This window comes from Carassius carassius, chromosome 27, assembly GCF_963082965.1.
Source record: "Carassius carassius chromosome 27, fCarCar2.1, whole genome shotgun sequence".
NCBI lineage: Eukaryota > Metazoa > Chordata > Actinopteri > Cypriniformes > Cyprinidae > Carassius > Carassius carassius.
In genome coordinates this window covers 1224969-1244968 of record NC_081781.1, presented here as the reverse complement: position 1 = coordinate 1244968, position 20000 = coordinate 1224969, and the positions used below count along the sequence as shown (strand labels likewise).

Below are 20000 nucleotides of genomic sequence, written 5' to 3'. Positions count from 1 at the left end.
GTACTGCCCTGAATAAGCTATTTCACATAATAGATGTTTACACGAACTCCACAAGACAAAATAATAACTGAATTCATAAAAATAACCCCTTTCAAAAGTTTACACACCCTTGAAACATAACACTATGTGTCGTTTCCTGGATGATCCACAACTGTTTTTATATTTTGTGGTAGTTGTTCATGAGTCCCTTGTTGGTCCTGAGCAGTTTAACTGGGGGAGGTGTTGGCGCAGTGGATAAGACACATGCCTTTGGTGTGAGAGACCCGGGTTCGAATCAACTGTGAGACACCAATGTGTCCCTGAGCAAGACACTTAACCCCTAGTGTCTCCAGAGGCGTGCGACCTCTGACACATATATAGCAATTGTAAGTCTCTTTTGATAAAAGCGTCAGCTAAATGAATAAATGTAAACTTCCTGCTGTTCTTCAGAAAAATCCCCCAGCTCCTACACATTATTTGGTTTTCCAGCATCTTCTGCATATGTAAACCCTTTCCAAAGTGGCTGTATGGTTTTGTAATCCATCTTTTAACACTGAGAGTAACTGAGGGACTCGCTCACTAACTATTGCAAAAGGTGAAAACACGTACTGATGCTCAAGAAGGCCACACGATGCATTAAGAGACTCTTTCAATGGTATGATCAGGGTAAATTATACATATTTTGTCTTCTGGGAAACAAGTAAGTATTTATGTAGCTTCTGAAGTCCAGTACTTAATGAAAAAATATGATCGTTAAACAAAATTAGAAGAATTTACACATCATCATATTGTTCAAAAGTTTACACGCCCCGGCTCTTAATGCATTGTTTTGCCTACTTATGAGTTTTAACTTATGAGCAAAACTGCATATATATACAGTATATTATTTGTTTATTTCAGCTATTTGCCAATGCAATATCTCAGATTTTTGTGTTGCTTTCACACACACTGCTGAACGAGTCATCAGTGTGAGTGTGTGTGCTCTTACTGAGAAGCTCTCCTGTTTCTGAGGGATGTAGGCGTCGATGTTTTTATCGCCCCAGTCGAACACCAGCTCCTCTTCCTCTCGGTCGTTCACCCACATGATCTGTCCGGAGATCTCCTCGATGATGTTAAGCAGTTCCTGCAGCTGGACGCCCCGCTGGTACGAGGCTTTCTGAGGATCAGCACAGTTTATCTTTTAGTAACTCTCCCAAACGATTTGAGAAACGTGTGATTCGTAGCTAATGAAAGGTTTAGGTTTGACTGAAAGTAAACAGTATGTTAAGGTCTTGATTTGAGCCGGTCTCACCAGTAGACTGTCCAATTCTTGCTCCAGTTTGTTGAGACAGGATTTGGTCATTTCTGCATTTTGGTCTTTGCCTCGCATCTAAAGCAACAAAAAGGTGAAAATATACAACAAATAATGCCTACAAATAATAAATCTATCTATCTATCTATCCACACACACACACACACACACATATATATATATAAAATATTACACACACACAATTAAAAAAAATACATGTAATCACACATATAAAAATGAAATGAAAAAAAACATACAATTAGTAATAGTTTTAATAAACATATTTTGTAAAATAATAATTTGTAAAAAATTACATAATATCTAGAATTTTTTTTGCATATTCACACCCACATGTAAAATATCATCTTTTATTTTTCGTTTTTTTTTTTTTTTTTCAGGTAAAGTATATATCATGAAATATGTAATAAAAATTAATAAAATTTTACAATTATTTAAATAAATTAATAATTTTCTTTAAAACATAAACATTACTCATTATTAGACCCATTCATATATATATTATATATATATATAAATGAAAAATAAAACGATGTTTAGGTAAAATAAGAAAAATTTACACATTTTCATTCTGTTCATCATCATCAAATATCTAATTCAGTTAAGTACTAAATAAACAATAACATGCATTTTGTATGATCGCTCTTATATTGGTATAATAATTAACATTTTGCAGATTATGCAAGATGTATGAAAACTTACATATATATATATATACTATACTATACTATATTTATTTATATAAACACAGTTACAGACATATGTATTGATTATGAGGTGAAATATTACCTAATCATGTAATAAATCTCATTACAAGCTCTAATCCTAAATTGTATATGCTTGGACAGTTATTAATCTACAACAGACAAATGAGACTAACAGACCATAATTTTAGCAGTCCAGACCAGTACTGATATGGCACCCAGTAACAGATGTTTTGTTTGTGGGTGTGTGTGTGTGTGTGTGTGTGTGTGTGTGTGTGTGCGTGTGTGTGTGTGTGTATGTGTGCGCGTGCGTGTGTGTGTGTGTGTGTATATGTGTGTGTGTGTGTGTGCGCGTGTGTGTGTGTGTATTTGTGTGTGTGCGTGTGTGTGTGTGTGTGTGTGTGTGTGTGTTTGTGTGTGTGTGTGTGTGTGTGTGTGTGACTCACCAGCTCCGTTCGTGCTCGATCCACCTCAGCACTTCTCTGGATGGAGTTGTGAAACATACTGTGATTGGTTATCTGCTGCTCGATCGCCGTCAGATCATCTCCCCACGACGACATCTCTATCAGCCTCTGCGCACACACACACAGCTTAAAACATGACGTTGCAGTAGTAGCAACACTTAACACAACTTGTTTTGTTGCATTAAAACTAGTTTGCTATAATGAACAAAGCCGTCTCCACTGGAAGTTTACTGTTTTCTGCTTCGTATGCAGTGGATTTACCAGGGTATAAAAAGTCCAGTGAACACAGCTAGTGTTGGGGCCCTTTCACACCAGAAGTCAAATAAATACGCCTCAGGCTGAAGGAAATGTAAATTCACATCAGTACAGTAGAGAGCGCAGCTAAAACAAACCTTTCAGCTGTTCTGGACTGCATGAAGAATAGGAAGCAGGAGAAGAAACTTCAACACTCTTCAGCATTTAAAAACTGTTGTGCTTGTCTAAAGTCATTTTTGCTTATTCATATGATTGAAATAGATCATTGAAGTTCAGGCCCAAAGACGCTGGTGAATAAAAAAGGATTTAATACTTGGGATATTTAATATTTAATTATTGTAGGTTTGCTTCATATTCTGAGTTTCCATTTAACCTCATAGATCCTGTTCACACAGCTCACACAACGCTCTGCACTTACTCTTGATTTCTCTCAACATGGCAATTAAATTAAAAACGTATTAGATTACTTCATTACCTACTTGTAAAAAGTACTGATTGTGTAACTTGTGTTACTTGTAATGCATTATCCCCAACACTTGATGATACCAGCCCTAAACAACTAACAAATACATGCTCTATGAATGTTTCTAATGTTCCATTAGTTATGAAAACATTCTCTGAACACTTTAAATGTTTAAAAAAAAATTTAAGACAACATTTCCATTTTATAATTTTGCAAACATTATTGGAACGTTACTTTAAAATGATCTCAGAACATGTATTAAATCTAAAACAGGTTGCTATTTTGGTGCTAACAATTATATTTATATAATTATATACAATAATTATTTCTGAATGTTCAAAACATCCAGTTTTTTTGTTTTGTTAACATTTTAAAAATGTTCTACAAACGTTAAAGGAACATTCCATTTTAGAATTCTTGCAAACTTTATATGAGTGTTCTCTGAATGTTCCAAATAAAGTAGCAACATTTAAAAAAATGAACAGAAAATAATAATTCCATGAACCTTTTTTGTGCTAACATTTTGAGAACATTTAGTTATAAAACTGAATGTTTTCTGAAGATCTTAAAGGTTTTTTTTTTTTTTTTTTGATTATGCATACATTTTGCAGACGCTATGGGAGCGTTACTTTACATTACGAATTTTCTTTTCGAATGTTCTATAAATATTCTGAAACAAGTAGTCACATTTAATTCTATTATATTCTAAACATTCTATTAATGACGTATAAACACTTAATGTGTTTAACGCTTTTGTACAAACTTAAAAAAAAAAAAAACGTTTAGTTTTGGAAACATTTATGAAATGTTTTTTGCTTATGCAAACATTAAGGGAACATTTTAATCATTCTGGTAATATTATGGAAATCTTACTTTTGAATGTATAAATAATACCATTTTGGTACTTAGATTTTAGTTAAGACAAGATAACTCTGAATAAATGAGCTCAACAAGAGAATATTTGGAGATCATTCTGAAAAGGTCGGCTGTTAGCAGTGTCTGGTTTCTTTCAGAATGACTCAAGCATCTGTGATTCATTAACCCTGGGCTCCTGACAGAGGGAGTGTGGTGTTATTGACCCCCGCGGGAGAGACTCAGACACACAGACTGTTTCTCAGTACAGGATTGTGTTCTCTGGAACGATGTCGTGCTCTAATCTCTAAAGATTCGTTTCATCTGCTCAGAGTTTTTCTTTCGTTTTCTCTCACTCTCTCTCTTTGTCCTGGCAAACACTCACACTTGTGTCTTTATCTAGGCTTGCCTGAACAGAGCAGCTCTTATCTGTGTGCTGTGAAGTTGATGTCTATTTCTGGCACATCAACCTGAGTGGCTCCGCCCACAGTGAAATCTCATTGGTTGAAAACCCTGCTTCACATAACTTCATATTAAACACCTTGTACACTACCAGCACTGCACTAAATGGGTCGAAAGTCAAATTTATAATGTTATAAAAGATTTTAACTTCAATAAATGTTGTTCTATTCATGTGGGAATCCTGAAAAATAAAATGTATCACGGTTTCCACAAAAATATTTGAAAACTGAGCAGTAAATCATCATATTAGAATGATTTCTGAAGATCATGTGACACTGAAGACTGGAGGAATTGTGCTGAAAATTCAGCTGTGCATCACAGGAATAAATTACACTTTAAAATATTTTCACATAGAAAACAGCTATCTTAAATAGTAATAATATTTCAAATTTTGAATTTTGTCTTCTTGCTGAGCAGAAGACACTTCTTTCAAAAACAATGCTACTTTCGTATAATCATTATATTAGATTATACATCATCTCCTGCAAAAAGCAGCAGTGCTGTTTGAGATAGAAAGCTCCTGCATGGATCAAACATCTAAAGCTGCGGTGTGAAGGCGCTTTACCCTCTGCTGTTGGATCCAGGACATGGCTTCGGTGAAGAAGCGGTTGTGCTCTTCACGGCTCACGCTGTACCGCATCGTCCTGCTGCTCCACTTCTGCTGCAGCGGAGGAGCGTTCAGAGCCATGCTGAGATCTCTGAGCTGCTCAGAGAATACATTCACACTGAGAGAGAGAGAGAAAGAGAGGGAGAGAGAGAGAGAGGGAGAGAGAGAGAGAGAGAGAGACTTGAACAACTCTTTATTCACTAAAAATTTATACATTTTTTTTTTTTTTTTTAAGCCAAACAATTTTGGCCTCATCACATATAACATATGTACATTAACCTCAAAGAAACATATTGTCACGTTTATGAACTTTGGTTTCCTTATTTGGTCATCTTCCTTTTCTTGTTTTAGTTAATTGATCCTCACCTGTCCCCAGTTCCCTCATCTCCTGTGTGTTTAAATACCTGGTCTGTTTAGTTCTCCATTGTCCGTGATTATCGTTGTCAAAGCTGTATGTGAATGCTAACCTGAATGTTCATGCTGTTATTTGTTATATTGTCTTGTTAATATATTCTGTACCTCCTTCGTCATCAGTAAACCCCTTATTTGTTCTAGATCCTCATCTCTCACTTTGTTTTACGTTTAGCACTACCACAATTTGTAACAGAATCACGGACCCACAACAGTGTACTTAATTTAGCGGCGTTTTTTCTTTCATTTATTTATTTATTTTTTTTCTCCTCTCCCGGAATGGCCATCCCAGCAGTCCGTCTCCTATGCCTGGAGCAACTGGACCGTTCGCTGGAGGACCACACCAGGGACTTTTTAGATCTGGCGTGCCTTACTCACTTCCCCGACTGCTCGCTCTCTAACTTCTTCTACACCGGCCTGAGCGAGCGGAGTAAGGCACGCCTACCAGCAAACGGTCCCCGAGAGGATTTCACCGCTTTTGTGGAGTGGGTGCAGGACAAAAATGGATCTTCGTGGACCATCAGCACCGCCGAAGAGGATATCTCCAGCCCCACTCCTGACCCAGAGACCAGCCAGCCACCATCCCAAACACGGAGCCAGAGCCCACCGCAGCCGCAGAGCCCGAGCCATCCACTGACAGGAAGCAGGATCTCGAGAGCGCGACTGACCAGGTGTGCGAGCCGGCAACACCTTGCGTCGTGGGAGTCCTCGTGGAGATCGAGGGCATGGAGGAAAGCCCTGCCCACACTCCTGCGACTGCGGGTAAGCTGTATCCGGTCTCGGAAAATATGGAGCAACTTCTGGATCTTATGGACTGGTCTATGGAGGTAATCCCTAAGTTTCCTGTTTCTCCGCTTGTTCCGTCCAGCCCTGATCCCCCTGTGTACCCTCTCAGTCTCCCACTCCTTCCTCCTCCAGTCAGTTCCTATCCTCCATTTCCGCTGGTTCCGCCCAGCCATACATTTTCTGTTTCTCCGCTGGTTCCGCCCAGCCCTGAGTTTTCTGTTTCTCCGCTGGTTCCGCCCAGCTCTGAATCGTCTGTGTCTCCTGTGTTCCCTCCCGGCCTCCCTCTCCCACCTCCTCCTGGACCTGCCAGTCCCTCTGCTCCACTTCCGCTGGTTCCGTCCAGCCCTGATCCTCCTGTGTTTCCTCCCATCCTTCCTCTCTCTCCTCCTCCTAGACCAGCCAGTTCCTCGTCATCCCTGCTGGTGCCAGTCAGACCCGCAGCTCACCCTCAGTCCGCACCATCTGGGCGTGATGGTTCGCCGCTGGACTGCCAGTCTCCAGCTCCGCCTTGGCGCGTTAAGGCCCTGTCTCCGCCTCCAGCCTCCGAGCCCTGGACTCCTCCTCGGTCCTTCGACCCAGCGGCTCCGCCTTGGTTCTTAGCTCCCTCGTCTCCACCGTGGCCTGGCATCCCACCTGCTCCACCGGGCTCCCTCGTCCCTCCGGCTCCACCTTGGTCAGTCGTCGACCATCCGCCACCTCGGGACTCCACTCCTCTGGTTCCACCTTGTCACTCCATCCCTCCGGCTCTGTCAGGCTCCTCCTTCCCTCTGGTTTCACCTCCATCCTCGGTCGCTCCGGCTCCACAGCGGTCTACCAGGACCCCGCCTCCGCCTTGGTCGCCTGAGCCTTCCGCTCCACCTAGGCCCTCCGGATCCTCGCCGTCACCCTGGCTCTGCGGCTGTGCTGCTCCATCTTGGGCTCCTCACCCACCGGTGCAGTCTCCGCCTGTCGACCCCCTGGTGTCATCGGCCCCTTCACCATGGCTCCTCCCGCCGTCGACTAAACCATGGATCTCCGTCCTGGCTGGTCTCTGGTGGACCATCTGGCTCCTCCTGCTCCGGGCTCCTCCCTGGCTCCTCCCTCCATCCACTCCGCCCTGGTCCCTACCTCCATGCTCCCTCGTCACCTGCTCCTGGCCTGCTCCTCGCCCGCCTCCAGAACCCCCACCCTCCTTCCGCTGGTATTCTTCTTGCGGTGCGAGGACACACCGTTCCGGGAGGGGGCGAACGGTCACGTTTATGAACTTTGGTTTCCTTATTTGGTCATCTTCCTTTTTCTTGTTTTAGTTAATTGATTGATCCTCACCTGTCCCCAGTTCCCTCATCACCTGTGTGTTTAAATACCTGGTCTGTTTAGTTCTCCCTTGTCCGTGATTATCGTTGTCAAAGCTGTATGTGAATGCTAACCTGAATGTTCATGCTGTTATTTGTTATATTGTCTTGTTAATATAGTCTGTACCTCCTTCGTCATCAGTAAACTCCTTATTTGTTCCAGATCCTCATCTCTCACGTTGTTTTACGTTTAGGACTACCACAATTTGTAACACATATACATTCACAATTTTTTTTTTTACAAATTTAGGAATAAAATTTCCTCTTGGTCAACCATACACCACTTCTGCCTGTCCCCAAAACTCATTAAAAGCAACCACATTTTTTGTTAATTTAAAAAAAGCAAATTCTGCTTTAATCCTTGCAGATACAAAAGCCTTCAAAATAAGTTCAGGTTCAGTCATCCCACTGACCTTCCGCTTATTTTTCCTTGAAATCCATATTTCCAGCTTTGTTTCAACTATTAAATTAAGGAAATTCTTTTTTTTTTATCTGTTGCAACATATTTTTGGCCAAATATAAATATATTTTCATCCATATCTTCCCCAAGTGCTCTAAGCCAACTCTTTAAAATCTGAAACAATCCATTTAGCCTAGAACAATCTAAAAATAGGTGCTTCAAAGTTTCTTCATGACCACAAAAGATACATTCCTTCCCCACAGTGGGATCAACACGTGTCAAGTATCTGTTAGTTGCAATTGCCGAATGCACAATCCTCCACTGAAGATCTGCAGTGCATTTTTCTATAGGTGATAAATATAAAGACCTCCAACATCTCCTGGGAGAAGAGCCCTGGCCAATCACCTCCAACCACTTTGATTCTTTACATTCCTTCAGCTCAGATTGATGAGAGACTTTCACACATGATAAACAAGGCTTTCTTTGAAACGTCTTCAAACAAATTCAGTTCAGGTATACAGAAAACCAGAAGTGATTCCTTCTTAGGCTTTTCATCTATTATCATTGAAATCTGAAGTTTCGGAAAACTTTCTCTCATTTCATCCTCTTGTTCACCACAATGATTTTCTAGTATACTTTGTCTGTAGATAGAAGGAAGAACTAAAAGAATTTCCTTCATTACGTTATCCATAAATCTCACAGACTTAATGCCCGTCAAACTACACAGTTCTTGGGGACTTTTCCACTCGTTTCCATTCTTTAGATCAGACAAACATGTGCATTCTGCTCTCACCATTGATGTTTGCAAACTTCTCATTTTCAGCACATTTGCTTGTATTAGGGTATTGTTAAAGAGTGGTTCATTTTTTATCCAACCTTCAAGGTTTGGATCTCTCCTCACTTTCAAAACAGATTTATAAAACGGAGAAGAATCAGTCCATTCCATATCTTTCAGACTAATTAAAAACAAATTAAAATCATATTTAAAACAATTCATAATACGTAATAAGGAACAAGCTGTATCAGCCCAACATATTTTTTCAGAATACAGCAACTTCTGTGCAGTCTGGAGCCTGAAAGCCTTGATTCTGCTTTTTAGATCGATTAGGCCTTGTCCACCTTCACTGACTGGTAAATATAAAATAGAAGCTTTTACCCAGTGCTGACCAGATCAAAAGAAATCATTTATTTTCTTTTGTAGTAAATTAACTACTTCATCAGGTGGATTCAACACATCTAGTTTGTGCCAGAGTGCTGAAGCAGCCAAATTATTTGCCACCAAGACTCTCCCTCTGAAAGATAACTGAGGCAGGATCCATGTCCACTGTGACAAACGGTCACACATCTTATCATACACTCCTTCCCAGTTCTTCTGAATATAGTTGTCAGTTCCTAAATAAATACCCAATATTTTCAAACCTTCTTTACCCCATTTGACACCTCCTGGTAAAACTGGTGGCTCTTCTTCAGACCAATTCCCTAAAATAAAACCTTCGCTTTTTTCCCAGTTTACCTTTGCATTTTCGTACTTCCCTAAAACTTCTTCTAAAACAAACACATCTCTTTTGCTTTTGATAAACACGGTAACGTCATCAGCATAGGCAGAAAACTTAGGTTTAACTTTTTGTTCTTTAATTAGCAGGCCATCTAAATTTATTCCCAATTGACGAAGCAAAGGTTCGATGGCTAAAGAATATAACATCCCTGACAAAGGGCAACCTTGTCGAATACCTCTACGTACTGACACTGGTTTACTTAACCCTCCTCCAACCTTCAACATTGTGGAAACATCAGAATACAACAGTTTGATCCATGAAATAAAAAGATCACCAAAACCAAAAGCTTCAAGGGAACTAAAAAAATAAAAGTGACTGACTCGATCAAATGCCTTCTCTTGATCAATTGCAAATATTCCAATATTGTCAACATTCCTTTTTGCTTTTAAATGAGTATCAAATAAGTTTGATACTCATTTACTATATCTTCTAAATACAATTTCAATCTATTTGAAAGACATTTCGCTAAGATTTTATAGTCAGTGCACAAAATTGCCACTGGTCTCCAGTTCTTTAAAAGACCAAGATCACCTTTCTTTGGTAACAAAGACAAAACGGCTCTTTTACAGCTTGTTGGTAACTCTTTTTTCTTATAAGATCATTTAAAAACATCAAACAAATCACTTTTTAATAAATCCCAAAACTGTTTATAAAATTCGTCTGGAAGTCCATCAATTCCTGGTGCGCGTCCATTAGATAGTTGATTAACAGCCTTTGTTACTTCATCCATGTCCATTTCAACCTCCAGCTGATTCCTCTGTGTATCAGTCAACTTTGGTAAATCTTTAAAAAGGTCCTCCATACAACCAATGTCACATGGCCCATCCGAAAAAAGTTCTGTATAGAAATCAATAGCCATTGTCCTCATTTCTTTAGGATTAGTTGTCACAGTTCCATCTGATTTCTTTAAATGTAATATTGACTTCCGCGCTCCTTCCCGTTTCTCAAAACTAAAAAAGAAAGAACTTGGTGCATCCATCTCTCTCAGAGAGAGGAAACGAGCTCTTATTAATGCTCCTTTAGCTCGTTCATGAAAAAGTGAGGACAAGACTTTCTTTTTTTCACTCAGTCTTTCATTTGATTCACCATTTTGGTTAAATAGACTTCTTTCAATTTATTTGATTTCATCTTCCAGTTCCATAACAGTTTTTTTAAAACAATGACTTGCATTAGCTGTATAATTTTGACAAAAGATCCTGATGTGCGCTTTTCCTACATCCCAGCAGTGCACAACAAATCAAAATCAGTCTTTCGCTCTCTCCATTTTGCCCAAAATAAATTAAATTTTTCACAAAAAAAGGCATCCTGCAACAATTTTACATTAAAATGCCAATAATAGCTATGACCTCTTGTCGTTTGTAAATGAAAAACAAACATACATAAATCATGATCTGAAAAACCAGTGGGGTAAATACAGGCCTTCAAAATTGTATTACACCAGTCTTTATTAATATAAAAACGATCTAACCTGGCAAAGCTGATGTGTTCACTTGAAGACTTGGACCAAGAATATTGTTTATCTACCAGATGTTTTAATCCCATAAATTAAAATTTCTTATTATATTATTTAAACACATAGCAGAAAGAGGGCATGGTTCTTCTCCATTCCTGTCTAGTTTAAAATTTGATGTACAATTCCAGTCACCACCCAAAACTAGACAAACATTTTTATCATAACTCCCCATTTTACTTGGACAATTCTTAAAACCTTTATCCTTTCTGCACCATTATTAGGTGCATAGACATTAACAAAGACAAAAGAAAATCCCAACAATTTGGAATGAACAGCTATAATTCGACCCTTCTCTATCTCATCACTTGATTCAAAGGTTATTTCAATTCTCTTCGAGAACAAGATAGCAACACCAGCTGTCGTATTAGTACCATGACTTAGGAAAATGTGGCCTCCCCACCACTTTTTCCATTCTATCTCATTAGCAAGTCACTATGTATCTATTGTAAGAAAATTATATCCATATCCTTATTTTCAATATATTCTTTCAACACTGCTCTTCTTCTACCATCCCTTTCTCCATTAATATTAATTGTTCCCATCTTAATACTTAATAAATCTTTGTTTTTTCCGTCAACTGTTGTTTTATTTGGTTCTTCACTGAACTCTACCATTTCACCAATCTGTACACTAGCCATAATTCCATTATCATTTACATTATTTTCTGGCTGCGTTTTGTTATGTGGACAAGCGATCTTTTTATGTCCAACATCTCCGCATTCGAAGCATTTCAAATTTCCGGTACTCGCGTAAATCATATACGATTTTCCTTCATGTTTTATTCGAAAAGAAATATCAAGTGTTTGTTGCTCAAGAAACATAAACACCTGACGCCGAAACGACAGCACGTGCTTCAGTGCTTCATTCCTACACCTCAAAGGAATCATTTTCACTTCACTGGCCATTTTTCCAAACCTCAACAATTCTTTTTCAATGACACTATTTAATATAAAGGGGGGCACATTAGAAATCGTGACTCTAACAGACTGCAAGACGAGCGGTGACACAACAGTAAACGCTCCATTTACCCAAACGCCGAAGAGCAGAAGTACTCTGAATTAAGTTAATCAAATTATACACAAAACAAAGGAACCATAAAGGGAAAAAAACAGACAAAACAAAACAAAAAAACTAGAGAAATAGAAGAAGAAAAAAACCAACAAATCGCTCTTCTCACCCATTTGTTGCACCCATAACCCAAACCCCCAGCATGCAAAGCGAGAGAGGGAGAGAGATAGAGAGAGAGAGAGGGAGAGAGAGAGAGAAAGAGAGAGAGAGAGGGAGAGAGAGAGAGAGAGAGAGAGAGAGAGAGAGAGAGGGAGAGAGAGACCGAGAGAGACCGAGAGAGAGAGAGACAGAGAGAGAGAGAGAGAGAGAGAGGGAGAGAGAGAGAGAGAGACCGAGAGAGAGAGAGACAGAGAGAGAGAGAGAGAGAGAGAGAGAGAGAGAGAGATAGAGAGAGAGAGAGAGACCGAGAGAGAAGATTATGTTACAGCAGAAGTGTGCACAGACAAGACACTTAAGGACAAAACATTCTGAATTATGCATTGCATATACAATACATTGAAACGTCTTTACTGTCACTTCTGATCATCTGATCATAATATTACAGCACCGTTTCCACAAAAATAACTGTGTTCAACACTGATAATAATCAGAAATGTTTCTCGAGCAGTAAATCATCATATTATTCTGATTTCTGAAGATCATGTGACACTGAAGACTGGAGGAATGATGCTGAAAATACAGCGGAGCATCACAGAAATAAATTATAGTTTAACAGAGATTCACATAGAAAACAGTTAGTTTAAATTCTAATAATATTTCACAATTTTATTGCATTTTTGATCAAATAAATGCAGCCTTGGTTAGCAGCCTTTATGATTTCAGAAGTGTGTGTGTCACGTCTGTGTGTCTCACCTCCTCATCACGCTCTCAGACGGCAGATTCTGCTGCTTCAGATCCAGAGCAAAGCCTCGGAGCTGCTCAGTGACGTCTGCAGCAGATGACAGACAGCTTTGAGCTTCAATAAAAGCATTTCCATCTCCACCCTGCAGCGCACACACACACACACACACACACACACACACACTGTGTTCAGTCCTCTAGCGTCAACTCAGTTCAGTCATCATTAACAATAAAGTCTAGTCCTCTTCTGAGTTTATTCTGGTCACGAAGGGCACACTTTGACATGAAGTGACCGTCTGAACAACATGTTTGTGATCAGAAATCAATGCTACTTCAATAACAAATCTGTTGCATGAAACCTCAGATAATAGTACAGTAGTCTCTGTGTCGACAACACCAATGAATTCAGCAGAAAAATGCATTAATTAAATGCAACAAACTGAAACTGAAAGATTCAATTCTTGCACACAAAGTGAAACAGATCGAGTGTTTGAACAGTGTTTATTTATTGTCCTTCATGTTGCTCCAAATGCATATAACTTTTCATTTTCTATAAGTGGAATACAAAAGAAGATTTGTCAAAAGGTTTGTCAAAAGGCAAGACAAGGCATATTTGTAACTGAAAAGATATAAAAAAATAAGACAAAATACAAAATGGAGAAGAGTTTAATTTTATTTTATTTATTTTTTTGCAGTAATGAAAGAGAAAGTGACCACAGCAAGGTTTGGAAAAGTTTCTGCTAAACGAATACATGTAATAATTTATAAATAATTATAATAATTAAATCTAAAACAAATTAATATTAAATATAATGCACAGGGCTATTTATGGTGCTTTTTTGCTCATATGACGGTAGGTAAATAAGGATAATTGTATGTAAAGTAAATCATTTTCATTATTATTATCTTTTTTAATATTTTATATGATTTATTTAGAATTTTTTGTTTGGTGTTTTTCTTTCACTGCTGTGAGTATAATAAAAAGATGAATTTATGCAAATAAAATGAACCAGTTTAATATGTGACATATGATATGTTTTTACTAAAAATAAACTATTATTTTAACACATGAAGTAAACACGTGTTTCACTTTCATTTTCTCTAAAGTCACTCAGGGACAAAAGTGTTTCATTATCTGAGAAATGTTAGTTATGTGTGTGTGGTGTGTGTGTGTGTGTGTGTGTGTGTGTGTGTGTGTGTGTGTGTGTGAGAGAGAGAGAGAGAGTGAGTGTGTGTGTGGGTGTGTGTGTGTTTGTATGTGTTTATTTTAATGTGTGTGTGTGTGTGTGTGTGTGTTAATGTGTGTGTGAGTGTGTGTAGGTGGGCGTGTGTGTGTGTGTGTGTGTTTGAGTGTGTGTGTGTGTGTGTGTGTGTGTGTTAATGTGTGTGTGAGTGTGTGTGTGTGTGTGTGTGTGTGTGTGTTAATGTGTGTGAGTGTTAATGTGCGTGTGAGTGTGTGTAGATGTGTGTGTTTGTGTGTGTGTGTGTGTGTGTGTGTCTGAGAGTGTGTGTGTGTGTGTGTGTGTGTGTGTGTGTGTGTGTGTCTGAGAGTGTGTGTGTGTGTGTGTGTCTGTGTGTGTGTGTGTGTCTGTGTGTGTGTGTGTGTGTGTGTCTGTGTGTGTGTGTGTCTCTGTGTGTGTGTGTGTGTGTGTGTGTGCTCTGTATAATGACATGGGTATGACACAGGTATTACAAGGAGAGGGTGACTCATGAGGACATAACCCATGTCCCCATTTTTCAAAACGCTTATAAATCATACAGAATGAGTTTTTTTGAGTAAGTAAAAATGCAGAAAGTTTCCTGTGAGGGTTAGGGTTAGGTGTAGGGTTGGTGTAGGGCCATAGAATATACAGTTTGTACAGTATAAAAACCATTACACCTATGGGATGAACACACTTTACACAAGAACAAACATGTGTGTGTGTGTGTGTGCGGGCGTGTGCGTGCGTGTGTGTGTGTTTATGTGTGTGTTGTGTTTGTGTTGTATGCGTGTGTTTGTATGTTTATGTGTGCATGTCCGTGTTTGTGTGCATGTGTGTGTGTTTGTGTGTGTGCAAACAGCAAACAGTCTCATGGGAAACTCTTCGGCACATTTATGATCCTGTCATCTGACATGAGACTAAATCAGACTGCTGTGTTTGTTCCTCATACTCACAGTATTCAGTATTAATGCTACTTTGTCCAGATCATCCTGACACTGAGCCTGTAGAAACGATATCTGCTGCTGCACCGGGGTCATGCTGGGCCTGATGGGAAAACAAACAAACATTCATATCAATGCTGCCAGCTTCTGCACTTATTTACATGCAAGTTCAGCCTCCACAAGCATTACAGACATGTGTTAAAGGGGTCTTCACTGCTGACACTGCAGTATTTCACTGACGGCTCTCCATTACGTGTCGTGAAGTTCCCAGAAGCTCATCTGAACATTGACAGATTCATTGTGAATCATAAACAGCTAGTTCTTCAATGATTTACAGCACAGCATTCCTCTACTGCACTGCAATCTCTCAGCTGGACCAGATCTCCCGAGCAAAAACACAGTGCAGTAAATCTCTTTCTTTTTTTTGTCATATTATAGTGTCTAAATCTAAATAATAATTTATGTAAAGACTATATAAAGAGTTGAATGTTGTGTAAATCACTCAAGCACATCCGCTCCCTTGTAAAACCCCTTTAACACATAAAATGCATAAAATGAAATGTATTTGGTGCATTATTTTATTCGTTAATTATTTTAATTACTATTTATTTTTTATTTATTATTCACTTATTATTTTATACATTTAAAAAAATAAATACATTTAAATATATATATATATATATATATATTCTTATTTTATTTTTATTTATATTTATTTGTATAAATTGCATTTATAAACATTTGATTTAATAATATCTTGACTAGGCATTCTGAGCAAACAAGTGATACAAAGTAGAAACTGAATTAAATGTTCTTGTGAAAAGTTCTACAAATAAGCATTAGACAAGAAAACAAATAAAAAGCAGCTCTTTTTAAACTTAGATGAACAGATGTGCCTGATTTGAATAGAGAATATGCATATGAAAGCACTACAGAGTCATCATTCATGTTTATGACCAGTAGCTGCCAAATGGCTCATGAAGTTGTGTGGAGCGCTTGAAAACAGCAGGCAGCGCCTCTTCCCACAGGATCCTGTAAATATTGAGCATGCAGATCTACAGCACGCTCTGCCAACCGAAAGTGCAATGCAAACCCGTCCAGAAATGAAAACAAAGTAGCTGCAGAGTATCAGCAGGGATTGTGTTACCCAACAGCCAGCACAGGCCTACATTTACACAACTACACCTCATCCTGACCACAACCTGTCTGACAACACACTCCACAGAGAGATCCCAGAGCCTTTGATGTGTCTAGTAGAAACCTTTGAACCTCTTTTGTATTATAATACAGTTTCACCTTGATTGTACCAAGTTTTTACTCTGTATTTAAGTCTGTTAAATTCTTCTTTGAATTTATTTGTTTTAAATCATTTTGCTTTCACTTTAGCAAAAGAAAAGAGAGAGAAAAGTGTCATCGTAACATTTGCATACTATTGCTTTTTTAATTTTAAATTCTGTTAAATACTTTTAAACTTTTAAAATGTTGCAAAGTTAAATTAATATTTTTTGTTATTTTAAATTACGTAATTGTTTCATGTCATCTATATTATGACGTTTATTTTTGCATTTTTAAGCTTTTACATTTTCTGTATAAAATGTGCTAAAATTTTAGCAAACTAAAGTAAAAAAAAAAAATTTTGTAATTAATTATTAAATTAAGATTTTTAATTTTTTTTTTTTATTCTATAAAACATTTCGATTTTGGGGGGTATAAACAAGCTGATACTTTTGCAAACATCAAAGAATCCATATTATATTTGCATACTAAATCTTATTAATTTTTAAATTATTAAATTACTATTAAAACTGTTTAAAAAAAATTCTGTATAAAATGCTAAAATTTTGCAAACAAAAACAAACTATAAAAAACACTTAGTGTCAGTGCTTTTTTAAATTAATAAACTTAATTATTTTAAATAAATATGCAACATTTTGCATTATGTTTGTTTTGTATTTTAACGCTTTGTATAACTTTCCTGAAACTTTTGCAAACAAAAACACTACATTAGTGTGCATCTTATATTTGCATGCGAGTGCATTTTAACGCAAACATTTATTATGTAGTCTGGGTTCCATAGACGCTATAAAGAAAGTGTTAGGAGAAAGCTCGCAAGGAACAGGTGTTTACTCACACTTGGCCAGCGCTCATCGAGGCTCTGGAGAAGCCACGGCTGTACGCCTCCACATACTCCTGAGTGAAACCATTACTCCCCCGCTGCGCCGGGACCTCGCCGCGCGCGTACGGGTTGAGCTCGCTGCGCGATCCGGTGCGACGCCCCGTCATGTTGAGGCCGCGCTGCGAGCCGTACATACTCATGACTGCGAGAAACGACGGAGTTTAGCCCCGAAGCTGAGCTCAGATCACTCCAGCAGTCCTGATCCTCTGCGCCGAAGAGCCGCAGTTTAGGATCTGAAATCACACCCACTGCGCGCGCCCCGGAGGCGTTCCCGAGAGGACTTACTTCAACACATTCTGCACTGGACTATTATAACGACATACTTGTTGCTTATTATCATGCATGCTGATTTATGAGCTCAGAGGAATTCATAAACCAAATACAGGATGTTTGCGCTTTCATAAATGCATTTGCGTCTCCTTTAAAGTGAACTTTAAACTTATTGTAATTGAACTAGAAAAATGTAACTGCAATGCAAACTTTTGGCAAACATGTATTTTGGCACCTTTGAATATTTAAGCAAACCATTAAAGTTAAAGACTGGTGCACGTAATAAATCTGTTGAGTATAAAAACAGTGTCTGAAAAAACAACAACTTTTAATTGAGCACCTGTTTTTAACTTTTCAACAATATGCAAAAAAAAAAAAAAGTTGCATGCAGATTTATGAGCTCAGAAAAAAATCTAACTATATACAGATTGTTTGTGCTTTTGTAAATGCATTTGCATGCAGCTCCTTTTCATTGAACTGCAATAAAAAGTGCTTAAATTAACCTTTAACTAAGAGTGTAATTAAAAAATAAAATAAAAGTTTTCCCACATGTACTTTGGCACCTTTGGATATTTAAGACAAGTTAAGGACTGATGCACATCTCTTGAATACTGAAAACAGTTGGCAAAATATACTCTAAGCAGCTATTTTTAGCTTTTCAACAAAATGCATAAATGTTGCTATTATTATGCTTGCAGATTTATGACCTACAATTTTTGTATTTTCAGAAATGCATTTGCAGGTCATTTTAAGTGAAATGCAATAAAAAGTGCTTAAATAAACTTTGAACTAAGAGTGTAATTAAAACATGTACTTTGGCCCCTTTGAATATTTAAGCAAACAATTAAAGTTAAGGACTGATGCACATCTCTTGAATACTGAAAACACTGTTGGAAAAATATACTTTAAGCGCCTGTTTTTAACTTTTCAACAATATGAATAAAACTTTTTTTTTAATTGCTATTATCGTGCATGCAGATTTATTTAGAGTTCAGAAAAAAATAATAAACTATAAACAGAATTTTTGCATTTTCATAAATGCATTTGCAGCCCCTGCATTATATAATGCATTATAATGCATTATAGTGAAATGCTATAAAAAAAACTGCAAAAAATAAAAAACTGCAAAAAAGAGTTTAGTCAGTAATAAAACTCACAATGGTAAAAGAAAAATTGCAATGCAAACTTTTCACATCAGGTTGTAACTTTGGCAACTTTTAATATTTAAGCAAGTCATTATTAAAGTCTGTTTTTGGTTACAATATTAATATTTATCAGATTTATTTAGATAAGGACTAGTTAAAGCAATTAAATCAGCTCCTGTTGAAAAGATATATTTCTAATTAACTACTATTAACATTTCAAAAATTCAGTTTTTAACAATTATCATGCATGCAGATTTATCACCTAAATTAATTTTATATATGTATACTGAATGTTTGTTTGCTTTTTTTAAAGTTTCATCTGTAATTAATAATTAAAAATGGTAATCTGGAGAACGACATCCACCATTATTAGATTAATAAAATATTCTGTAGATTTCATTTAAGTCCAAATGTCTGAAAGTGTCCGAAGTGGAAGAAACACCCAATCTGACAATGCATTGCTTTTATCAACCTAATAATGCGGCTTGAATCTTGGGAATGACGGACAAAGGAGTGACAGAAAGAGAGAGGCGGGTTCAACCAGAGTATCAGGTGAAGCGTAACATGATCAGTTTAGGCTTTCAGGAACAAAACACACACACATTGAGTCTCTCTCTCTCTCTCTCTCAGAATAATGCAGAGCGTTTCTTATCAGGGGGTTCTTTCTGACTCACTTCCTGCTGAAAAACGACATCCTGAGTTTCCTCCAGTCACACAACACAATGAAACTACTCCAAAAGGATTTCCCCAGACAGATAATAATAAACCAGCACAGAGTGCATTTCTTATAAGTTATGTGTGCTGCTTGCATGGAAACTTCTCTTGGGTTTACAGGCATTTTACTTCCTGTCTGCATGTTCAAAATGATGCCACTTCCTGCTTGCGATCCGTCCCGGTGTTTGTCCAGAGCCTCGACACATTTAATGAACACAATGACATGATTATAAGGTTGCATGGCAAAATTTAGTACTTCTGTCTCTGTTTGAGAAAACAGTGGTGATTGGCAATTAGCAAACAATACTAATTAAATGTGCATCTTTTGCCAAGTTGCTTTGTCTCATCCGTATCGTTCATCATTTGTTTTCCAGTAAGTGACAGTGGTTATTTCCATGCTGCTCATTTGTTTGGTGTGTAGCGTGGGGAGGGAGTGTGTGAAGATGCTGCACAAGCCAGTTTCCATTGGGTTTATTTGCATATTAGATCAGTCCTTTCCATTGGAGAAGACAGAAGCCTTAAGCTAAGAGTAAGTGGACGGGGTTGACCTCG

The 20000-nt window shown here is 37.8% G+C and overlaps 1 protein-coding gene across 2 annotated transcripts in view; it reads right to left on the bottom strand.

Annotated features, from left to right (window-relative positions):
* The window catches only part of LOC132106393 (desmoplakin-B-like), a 39311-nt gene extending 21749 nt beyond the window's left edge, over window positions 1-17562 (bottom strand). Inside the window, exons 1-7 of one of the 2 annotated variants that reach the window (XM_059512031.1) lie at window positions 17275-17562; window positions 15156-15246; window positions 13013-13143; window positions 5054-5213; window positions 2439-2564; window positions 1271-1348; window positions 968-1135 (exon numbers count right to left, since the gene is read on the bottom strand). In XM_059512031.1, the coding sequence (XP_059368014.1) occupies window positions 968-1135; window positions 1271-1348; window positions 2439-2564; window positions 5054-5213; window positions 13013-13143; window positions 15156-15246; window positions 17275-17459 (939 nt within the window). In that variant the 5' untranslated portion in view covers window positions 17460-17562. The remainder of the gene's footprint in view (window positions 1-967; window positions 1136-1270; window positions 1349-2438; window positions 2565-5053; window positions 5214-13012; window positions 13144-15155; window positions 15247-17274) is intronic. The other variant, XM_059512030.1, reaches the window with a different exon arrangement.
* Between the last annotated feature and the right edge of the window lie 2438 nt (window positions 17563-20000).